The 11,723-nt window shown below is 34.6% G+C and overlaps 1 protein-coding gene across 1 annotated transcript in view; it reads left to right on the top strand.

Moving 5' to 3' along the window:
- Positions 1-11,322, top strand: part of LOC139876189 (uncharacterized) — a 30,387-nt gene extending 19,065 nt beyond the window's left edge. The window contains exons 4-5 of the mRNA XM_071863483.1: positions 7,757-10,410; positions 10,976-11,322. Of these exons, the coding sequence (XP_071719584.1) occupies positions 7,757-10,410; positions 10,976-11,322 (3,001 nt within the window). The remainder of the gene's footprint in view (positions 1-7,756; positions 10,411-10,975) is intronic.
- The last annotated feature ends 401 nt before the right edge of the window (positions 11,323-11,723 follow it).

Genomic DNA, 11,723 nt, shown 5'->3' on the forward strand with positions numbered 1-11,723 from the left:
TAGATGAAATCCAAATCAACGAAAAACTTCAATTCATCGAAGAACCCGTCGAAATAATGGATCGTGAGGTTAAAAGACTTAAGCAAAACAAGATACCAATTGTTAAGGTTCGATGGAATGCTCGTAGAGGACCCGAGTTCACCTGGGAGCGTGAAGATCAGATGAAGAAGAAATACCCGCATCTATTTCCAGAAGATTCGTCAACACCTTCAACAGCTTAAAATTTCGGGACGAAATTTATTTAACGGGTAGGTACTGTAGTGACCCGAACTTTTCCATGTTTATATATATTAATTGAGATTGATATTTACATGATTAAATGTTTCCAACATGTTAAGCAATCAAACTTGTTAAGACTTGATTAATTGAAATATGTTTCATATAGACAATTGACCACCCAAGTTGACCGGTGATTCATGAACGTTAAAACTTGTAAAAACTATATGATGACATATATATGGATATATATATATAGTTAACATGATACTATGATAAGTAAACATATCATTAAGTATATTAACAATGAACTACATATGTAAAAACAAGACTACTAACTTAATGATTTTTAAACGAGACATATATGTAACGATTATCGTTGTAAAGACATTTAATGTATATATATCATATTAAGAGATATTCATACATGATAATATCATGATAATATAATAATTTAAAATCTCATTTGATATTATAAACATTGGGTTAACAACATTTAACAAGATCGTTAACCTAAAGGTTTCAAAACAACACTTACATGTAACGACTAACGATGACTTAACGACTCAGTTAAAATGTATATACATGTAGTGTTTTAATATGTATTTATACACTTTTGAAAGACTTCAATACACTTATCAAAATACTTCTACTTAACAAAAATGCTTACAATTACATCCTCGTTCAGTTTCATCAACAATTCTACTCGTATGCACCCGTATTCGTACTCGTACAATACACAGCTTTTAGATGTATGTACTATTGGTATATACACTCCAATGATCAGCTCTTAGCAGCCCATGTGAGTCACCTAACACATGTGGGAACCATCATTTGGCAACTAGCATGAAATATCTCATAAAATTACAAAAATATGAGTAATCATTCATAACTTATTTACATGAAAACAAAATTACATATCCTTTATATCTAATCCATACACCAACGACCAAAAACACCTACAAACACTTTCATTCTTCAATTTTCTTCATCTAATTGATCTCTCTCAAGTTCTATCTTCAAGTTCTAAGTGTTCTTCATAAATTCCAAAAGTTCTAGTTTCATAAAATCAAGAATACTTTCAAGTTTGCTAGCTCACTTCCAATCTTGTAAGGTGATCATCCAACCTCAAGAAATCTTTGTTTCATACAGTAGGTTATCATTCTAATACAAGGTAATAATCATATTCAAACTTTGATTCAATTTCTATAACTATAACAATCTTATTTCAAGTGATGATCTTACTTGAACTTGTTTTCGTGTCATGATTCTGCTTCAAGAACTTCGAGCCATCCAAGGATCCATTGAAGCTAGATCCATTTTTCTCTTTTCCAGTAGGTTTATCCAAGGAACTTAAGGTAGTAATGATGTTCATAACATCATTCGATTCATACATATAAAGCTATCTTATTCGAAGGTTTAAACTTGTAATCACTAGAACATAGTTTAGTTAATTCTAAACTTGTTCGCAAACAAAAGTTAATCCTTCTAACTTGACTTTTAAAATCAACTAAACACATGTTCTATATCTATATTATATGCTAACTTAATGATTTAAAACCTGGAAACACGAAAAACACCGTAAAACCGGATTTACGCCGTCGTAGTAACACCGCGGGCTGTTTTGGGTTAGTTAATTAAAAACTATGATAAACTTTGATTTAAAAGTTGTTATTCAGAGAAAATGATTTTTATTATGAACATGAAACTATATCCAAAAATTATGGTTAAACTCAAAGTGGAAGTATGTTTTCTAAAATGGTCATCTAGACGTCGTTCTTTCGACTGAAATGACTACCTTTACAAAAACGACTTGTAACTTATTTTTCCGACTATAAACCTATACTTTTCTATTTAGATTCATAAAATATAGTTCAATATGAAACCATAGCAATTTGATTCACTCAAAACGGATTTAAAATGAAGAAGTTATGGGTAAAACAAGATTGGATAATTTTTCACGTGATGAAGAAGTTATGGGTAAAACAAGATTGGATAATTTTTCTCATTTTAGCTACGTGAAAATTGGTAACAAATCTATTCCAACCATAACTTAATCAACTTGTATTGTATATTATGTAATCTTGAGATACCATAGACACGTATACAATGTTTCGACCTATCATGTCGACACATCTATATATATTTCGGAACAACCATAGACACTCTATATGTGAATGTTGGAGTTAGCTATACAGGGTTGAGGTTGATTCCAAAATATATATAGTTTGAGTTGTGATCAATACTGAGATACGTATACACTGGGTCGTGGATTGATTCAAGATAATATTTATCGATTTATTTCTGTACATCTAACTGTGGACAACTAGTTGTAGGTTACTAACGAGGACAGCTGACTTAATAAACTTAAAACATCAAAATATATTAAAAGTGTTGTAAATATATTTTGAACATACTTTGATATATATGTATATATTGTTATAGGTTCGTGAATCAACCAGTGGCCAAGTCTTACTTCCCGACGAAGTAAAAATCTGTGAAAGTGAGTTATAGTCCCACTTTTAAAATCTAATATTTTTGGGATGAGAATACATGCAGGTTTTATAAATGATTTACAAAATAGACACAAGTACGTGAAACTACATTCTATGGTTGAATTATCGAAATCGAATATGCCCCTTTTTATTAAGTCTGGTAATCTAAGAATTAGGGAACAGACACCCTAATTGACGCGAATCCTAAAGATAGATCTATCGGGTCCAACAAGCCCCATCCAAAGTACCGGATGCTTTAGTACTTCGAAATTTATATCATATCCGAAGGGTGTCCCGGAATGATGGGGATATTCTTATATATGCATCTTGTTAATGTCGGTTACCAGGTGTTCACCATATGAATGATTTTTATCTCTATGTATGGGATGTGTATTGAAATATGAAATCTTGTGGTCTATTATTATGATTTGATATATATAGGTTAAACCTATAACTCACCAACATTTTTGTTGACGTTTTAAGCATGTTTATTCTCAGGTGATTATTAAGAGCTTCCGCTGTCGCATAGTTAAATAAGGACGAGATTTGGAGTCCATGCTTGTATGATATTGTGTAAAAACTGCATTCAAGAAACTTATTTTGTTGTAACATATTTGTATTGTAAACCATTATGTAATGGTCATGTGTAAACAGGATATTTTAGATTATCATTATTTGATAATCTACGTAAAGCTTTTTAAAACCTTTATCTATGAAATAAAAGTTATGGTTTGTTTTAAAAATGAATGCAGTCTTTGAAAAACGTCTCATATAGAGGTCAAAACCTCGCAACGAAATCAATTAATATGGAACGTTTTTAATCAATAAGAACGGGACATTTCATGTTTCCCTGCCAAACAGTGAGAACACTTACTCAAATCAATACCACTAACACCCGACAACACATTCTTCTTGAACAAGATAGACATCCCCTTTTCACTCATGTGGCCAAGTCTTTTATGCCACAACTCAGTAGAATCAACATTGTCCACTGCGTTAACAATGTTCTAGATGATCTTCGGACGCGTGATGTATAATCTTGAGTCTTTCTTGCCTCTTCCCACTATCATAGAACCAAGAGTTAGTTTCCAAATACCATTACCAAAACCGTTATAATAACCATCATCATCATCAAGAATGCCTGTTGAAATAACATTAAGTCTCATATCCGGAACATGTTTTACATTATGCAAAACTAACTCCATTCCCGTGTCAAATTTCAAACAAACATCTCCAATACCAACGATCTTTGATAACCCGGCATTACCCATCCTAGCAAATCCATAGTCACCTGGAGTGTAAGATGAGAAGTGATCTCTACAAATTGCAACATGACATGTAGCACCACTATCAACAATCCAACTCGTGTCATCATGAGTAAGATTGATCATATCATAATCAATACAAACAAAGAACTCATCTGTGATAGCGTTAACTTCAACCTTATCATCATCACCACCATCACTTTTCTTTTGTTTATTCTTGTCATATGCATTTTTCTTATCATTCTTCAACTTTGGACAATACCACTTTGTGTGCCCCTTTTCATGACAATTATAACACTCAACGTTAGCAAATTTGCCTTTGCGTGAGCTGCTACGATGATTGCCTCTTTTACCCTGACCTCTGCTATGACTTCTCCCCCGCGTTTCTGTGACCAAGATATCTGACTGTGAAGAGGAACCTTGTGACTTTCTTCTCATCTCTTCATTCAAAATACTACCCCTAGCCAATTCCATGGTGATAGTACCATTCGGTGCAGAGTTGGACAAAGATGTCCTAAAAGTCTCCCAAGAGTCCGGTAATGTACCAAGTAACCAGAGACCCTGAATCTCATCCTCAAACTTGATACCCATACCTGCAAGCTGATTTATAATACCCTGATATGCATTTAGGTGATCTGTAATAGGAGTCCCATCATGATACTTCAAAGCCATCATCTGCTTAATTAAGAACAACTTGTTATTCCCAGTCTTTCGTTCATATAACTGCTCAAGCTTTTTCCATAAGGCTTTAGCATCAGTCTCCCCAGTAATATGATTCACAACATTATCATCAACCCACTGCCGAATATACCCACATACTTGTCTATGCAAAATTTTCCATTGAGCATCAGATTTTTCCTCAGGTTTATCCTCAGTAAAAACAGGCAAATAATAATCTTTCACATAAAGAAGATCCTCCATTTTACCTTTCCAAACATGATAATTTGAACCATTTAAACTAATCATTTTACTTGTATTAGCTTCCATCTTTCACACAAGTCAAATCAAATAACCTAGCTCTAGATACCAATTTGATGGGAAAATGGTCACAACGGACAATCTACAAAACGGAAACAAACATCCGTTTGACAAGCATTTCCCGACTCATATGAACCTGTGAGAAAACTAACAAATAAGGTATACCACAATCACCACAAATCAGCCCCAATTCTGTCCCAAATCAGCAAATACAAAATAATTGAGCACACACAATACACACGAGACTTTTTACGTGAAAAACCTCTCAAAATCGAGAGTAAAAACCACGGGACTCGTAAGCCACTTAATGTTCCACTATCATCAACAAAGAGAGCAATACAATAATCCTTCTCTAGATCAACTAGAAGTATACAACATCATCATACTCTTGAACAACAATAATCAACAAGTATATGAAGAAATTAAAGACAAAAGATGAATGATTCACCCAATAAACTGCCCTCTGTTCCAGCAGCGAGAACACGAGCTACAGGCCTCTTTAGACGAATTCAACGGTTGAAAACCTTGGCACTGATGTCAGGAAGACACAGCCCAAATTTGATGAAGATCCAACGGTTAGATCTCCGGGGATCGTCTCTGTTATGACCTGCTGTTTTCAAAATCGGGAATGGAATATCTCACACTTTTTCTTGATCTCTCTGATCTCTCTTATGACCAAAAATAGCTGCACACTTGAAGTTTAAAATGCCCTAGAATGATTGACTAAGTCAACTAGCATCTTGGGCCTATTTTGTTGGGCTTGGGCCTTTCTCATTAATTGAAAACCAATAACCCAACAAGTGGCTATACCACATCAAGTTATGGATATAACTGAACCTGTACTATTCAAAACAGAACATAACAATAATTTGAGTGCCGGTACTAGTGAAAGTGAAATATACGGGCCGATAGAAAAGGGTTTGATTTCAGTGTATCGAATTGGGACTGCCTGCTCAGTTGAATCGCCTAGAAGCCGCTTAGACATCAGAAAAGTCAGCGCCAAGCACATCACACTCACCCTTAACGCGCCTAATGTGCCCATCACTATTACAATAGGCCTACCATTTTCATGGAAATTTGAATTTCAGGCAGGATCATTAGAAAACTACAACTAGATATTAAAAAAAACCATTTTGGAGGTTTAACAAGGCAGGTATATCTATGACATATGTGTTTTAAGAAAAATTATTTGTATAGGTGTACGTGTCCCCAACTAAAACTTTGTTATCACATCACACTTTAACTTTATCATTTATTGTTATCACACTTTAACTTTATATTATTATCAAACTTTCACTTTAGAGATTGATATTGATATATTGATTCTTGTAATCTCGTTGATTGTTATCTTTTTTACTTTAGTAGTAGTAAAAACTGTTGAAGTAAAATCTCTTAATATTGAGACTTAACGATTACAGCTATATGTAAAAAAAATTTAGGAAAGCAATGACAACTATATATGTAACTAGTGAAATCACCCGTAAAATCACGGGTTTGTTTAAACGAAACAGTTTAATGATAGATATTAAGTGAACGTAAATGCTAAAGTTATTTAGTTTAATGACCCGTAGAACCACATAGTTCGACTAAGAAACTCGTCAGCTGAACATTTCATCAAACAACTAAAATGCATATTTAACAATCCACATCCAATTATAAGAGATAACATTGGTTGTCATTTTATTTTAAGAGTGTAAATTAAAATATAAATGTAGAATTGGTTTCCTTCTGCCTAACTTTTATAAATAATTAATTAAAATAACTTAATTTTAATAATTAAAATAATTATTAATAAGATTTAATAATAATAATTAATTAATAAGATTAAATTTTAATTAAAAATTATTTTGATTAATGAAATCATCCACAATGCTTAGATTTTTTCCTTTTTTTTTTTAATTTTTTCTTAACAAAGGAATTAGCCTAATAATGACATCATCATTTTAGCAATATAATAGAAACTATAGATTAACATAGTTAGCATAAGGCTGCATAAAGACCAAATACAAAAACACTTATAGTTTATGTTTATTTCTCGGAGACTTAAGTTGTTCCTTGAACTGTCAAAACCAATGGACGTTCAATGAAGTTGAAGATCAAAGATCAATTGGATTTACGTGAAGATAACGTACAGAATAAAATATCAAAGGACTTATAGCCTAGTGGTATGTGAAGAGTCCCTTCAACCAAGAACCAAGAGGTATCAACCAATGCTTCAACCTCTTCTAGGACTGCTGATAATGCTCTTTAGGTAAATCCCACATTGACTGTGGACATGAGTAATCATGAGATTATGTTTCGGTCTAACGAGAACGTCCGGAATTTAAGTGGGGGATTTTGTAAGAACTCCTCGACATCGAATAGAGAGAAATTGAGAACCCCTTATAAGTTTAAAGTTTGGCTCATTAATATCTTTTGCCATAGTTTTTAATATTGCATTGGTAGTAGTTAAATAATCAGTCATGATTCATGAAGGTATATGGCAATAAAATAGAATTAATTTTTGTAATACAAGAGAATTTGGACAGAACTTTATGGATTATAAAAATACAGGTTGACACCTTATCGTAAGCATACATACGTAAGCTGACATAACTTTATTTAGACATTTAATTTAATCTTATAAATCCACTACATTAAATGATTGCCCAAGAGATCTACTAAACCTGTTTATTGTGTTGCTCACCTTAAAACTTATTCACTCCAAACAATTCTTGATTCACTGAAAGCAAGATTCTTCAAGAAGATTGCATCAATGAAAAAACTCTGTTCACTACATCATAAATATGTCGTCTTTTTTAGTTTCGTTTTGGTTTGTTTTGTCCCATCGGTTTCTTCTGTTGATGCTGGAAATGAGAGGGATCATTTGGCCTTGTTATCGGTTAAAGCACATATAAAGTCAGACCCATATCAAATCTTGCCTACATGGAATGATTCTACCCATTTCTGCAACTGGACAGGTGTTTTGTGTAGTTCGAGGCACACTCGAGTTGTCACACTCAATTTAACGTCAGGTGGATTTTTGGGTACAATATCACCTGCTGTTGGTAACCTGTCGTTTCTTAGAACGCTTGTGCTAAGCAACAATCGTTTTACAGGCAAGGTCCCACAAGAAGTTGGAAAGTTATCGAGATTAAGATGGCTAGGAATTACGACTAATCTTTTATCAGGTGAAATTCCATCGAATATATCTCAGTGTCTAAATCTTATATTTCTTAATCTTAGTGGGAACAATTTCGTAGGTATTTTTCCTAATGAGTTTCATTCATTGAGTAGGCTTCAATACATTGATCTCCACTCGAATAATCTAACAGGAGAAATACCCAAGTTTATTGGAAACTTCACGTCCCTTGAGATTATATCCGGTTCAGGAAATAATTTTCATGGAAGTATTCCAGACACTCTAGGACAGTTGTCTAATTTGTGGTGGTTCGGGTTCGGAAGTAATAGTCTTTCGGGCGTTTTACCTCCTTCGTTTTTCAATATTTCATCCTTGAAGACAATAGATTTGCCCAACAATCTAATTGGTGGGAACTTGCCACAAGACATTGCACAAAGATTTCCAGGACTCGTATCTCTAAATGTTGCAATAAATAAGTTGACTGGACTTATTCCAGTTTCGTTAACTAATGCCTTTAATGTTGAACAGCTAGCACTCACCATAAATGAGTTTACTGGAAGCGTTCCAAGTTTTGATCGGTTAACAAGATTGACGAGGTTTACAGTTGATGCTAATCATCTTGGAAATGGAAAATTCGATGACTTGAACTTTGTATCCTCTTTGGCTAACTGTACTAACTTAAGTATTTTAGATTTCGGTAATAATAATCTCGGAGGAGTTTTGCCAAAATCGATGTTTAACTTCACCCAACTTACGGAACTCACAATAGGAGGAAATTTGATTTCTGGAAGTATCCCTTATGAGATCGGACAACTAGTTAAGATAACTAGATTGTTTATGTTCTCAAACCTATTCACTGGTACAATTCCAGATTCAATTGGGAATCTAGTAAATGTCGGTGCAATTTCTCTTTGGGGAAACTTATTATCAGGCCCTATACCATCGTCTTTAGGTAATCTCACCCAACTAAGCCGTCTCTGGTTATATACTAATAATCTCGTGGGACAGGTACCATCAAGTTTATCGAACTGTAAAGGCTTGCAGCAGTTAGGTCTTCAGAGAAATAATCTCAGTGGGTTCATACCTGAGGAAATTATTGGACTTTCTTCCTTAACAGTATTAGACCTTTCTGACAACCATTTTGTGGGTCCTCTTCCTTCCGATGTAGGAAAGTTGCGAAATTCGTTTTTTCTTAACATTTCGAATAACAAGTTGTCAGGGGTGGTTCCATCTAGTCTTGGAGCTTGCACGAGTTTGGTTGTACTATCCATTTCGGGGAACGTCTTTCAAGGTGAAATTCCGTCCACGTTTAGCTCGTTGAGAGGGATAGAAATTCTCGATCTTTCGAGAAACAACTTAACCGGGACTATCCCCGAGTTCCTAGAAGATTTTGTGTTCTTAGAAAGTTTGAACTTGTCTTTCAATAGTTTTAAGGGAAAGTTACCAGATAAAGGAGCATTTAGAAATGTAAGCAAAGTTTCTGTTAATGGAAATGCTAAACTTTGCGGTGGATTTCCAGATTTTCAGTTGCCCGAGTGTTTGATTGATCAAGAATCATCCAAGAAAACCAAAATTTCTCGTACCATGATAATCATGATTCCAATACTTGGCGCGATCTTCGTACTAGTTGTGGCTCTGGTCTTTTATTTGATTTGTAAACGAAGATATAGTAACAAGGCTTCCTCAAGGAGTAATTCGGACAATGAAAACTTCCCACGAATTTCTTACAGAGTCTTACATGAAGCAACTGATGGATTTTCGTCAGCTAACTTGATCGGTTATGGAAAATTCAGTCTCGTCTATAAGGCGGTTTTGAACCAAAAATATTGTCCGGAAACTGTTGCTGTGAAGGTACTAAAACTAGCAGTTCGTGGTGCTGATAAGACGTTTGTAGCAGAATGTGAAGCTTTGAGAAAGATTAGACACAGAAATCTTGTGAAAGTCATAACTTCTTGTTCAGGTGTTGATTTTAAAGGAGATGACTTCAAGGCTCTTATCTATGCTTATATGGTTAATGGCAGTTTGGATGAATGGTTACATCAGAATCGGGTTGTTAATCAAGATATCGAGGAAGAAACAAGGTCTCTAAACTTCATTCAGAGGCTGAACGTTGTGATCGATGTGGCTAGCGCACTAGTTTATATTCATTGCCAGTGTGGATCACCATTGGTTCATTGTGATATCAAACCTAGTAACGTTTTGTTAGATGTCAATTTGGTTGCTCATCTTGGTGATTTCGGCTTAGCAAGATTTTTTCAATATACCGCACTTGATTCAACATCAAGCCACACAAATTCGACTGGTGTAAAAGGCACGGTTGGTTATGCTGCTCCTGGTAATTTGTTCACAGTTACTTATTCCACAAAAGATGATTCTTTTTAGACTATTTATGTTACCTGGTAATTTGTTCACTATTTATGTTCACAGTTACCTTCCCGTAGCCAGTGGCGAAACTTGAACCTGGATACAGATGGGGCGGGTGTAAAAGTTTAATAAATTTTTCATTGTCAGCAGGGATAAACACTAAAAAACGTTATTTTTTGGTATTTTTTTTCAGTGTAATTTTTTTTTTCCCGTTAAATCTAAGTGGGGCGGATACCCCTTTGTTTTACACAATCTTCCGCCAATGCCCGTAGCCACTCCCAACATGTTTACATAGTGAGGTTGGAACCGAGACCTTTTTATACGCCTTACAACTAGGCCACCTTGGTGATGGTTATTTACCCAAAATAATCATGTGTGTTTTATTATACAAGTGTGTATAGACAGTATAGTTATAAGGTTTTCCCTAACCCCACGCTCTAAGTACGCGGCTCAGTCATCTGTGGCCGTTTCCAACCCTTCCCGGCTATCTTGTGATGGTTTATATTTTACAAGTGTGGTTTGTTTTTTAAATGCAGAATATGGATTGGGTAGTCGAACATCAACATATGGTGATATCTATAGTTTTGGGATCCTCATACTAGAGACATTTACAGGAAAGCACCCTACTCATGAAATGTTCAGTGATGGTCTGAGTCTTCGTGGTTTTGTGAAGACGGCTATACCTGACCGAGTGATGGAGATAACTGATCTCATCCAACTAAGAACGTATAAGTCCATCAAGGAGTGCCTGACTTCAGTTTATGAAATTGGGATTAATTGCTCAATGGAATCGCCAAGTGATCGGATGGACATCAACGATGCATTTAATCAGCTGCAGTTTGTTAAGAAAACTTTCCTTGATAGTAGGAGTAACTTGGCGTAAAGACACATATTAAGTACATGTCATCTGAATTATTATAGCATAATGCTACTGTTTGATTTAGGTTCACTAAAAACATCATATTCATAATAATGCATCACTTTTGAAACTATTGAAGGATATGTGTATTGTATAATCTTTGTAAATTTGATTTTATAAATCATAAATGGGAGTCATATATTTCATGCGGTATACAGTGAATTACACAGAGTCAAATTGATAGCGGAATTGTGTGACATAATTGTAACAAGCCAGATTATGTGTGTTAAACAAAATTAGTTTATATACCCTTTGGACAACAAAAAAAGTCATTAGCTTTGGCAATTTCACATTCCTTCCAAGTTAACACCTAAAACGTTGTGAGAAACCACGAATGTGGTGTTGGGCTGCATTGTGTTACAAGT

This window comes from Rutidosis leptorrhynchoides, chromosome 11, assembly GCF_046630445.1.
Source record: "Rutidosis leptorrhynchoides isolate AG116_Rl617_1_P2 chromosome 11, CSIRO_AGI_Rlap_v1, whole genome shotgun sequence".
NCBI lineage: Eukaryota > Viridiplantae > Streptophyta > Magnoliopsida > Asterales > Asteraceae > Rutidosis > Rutidosis leptorrhynchoides.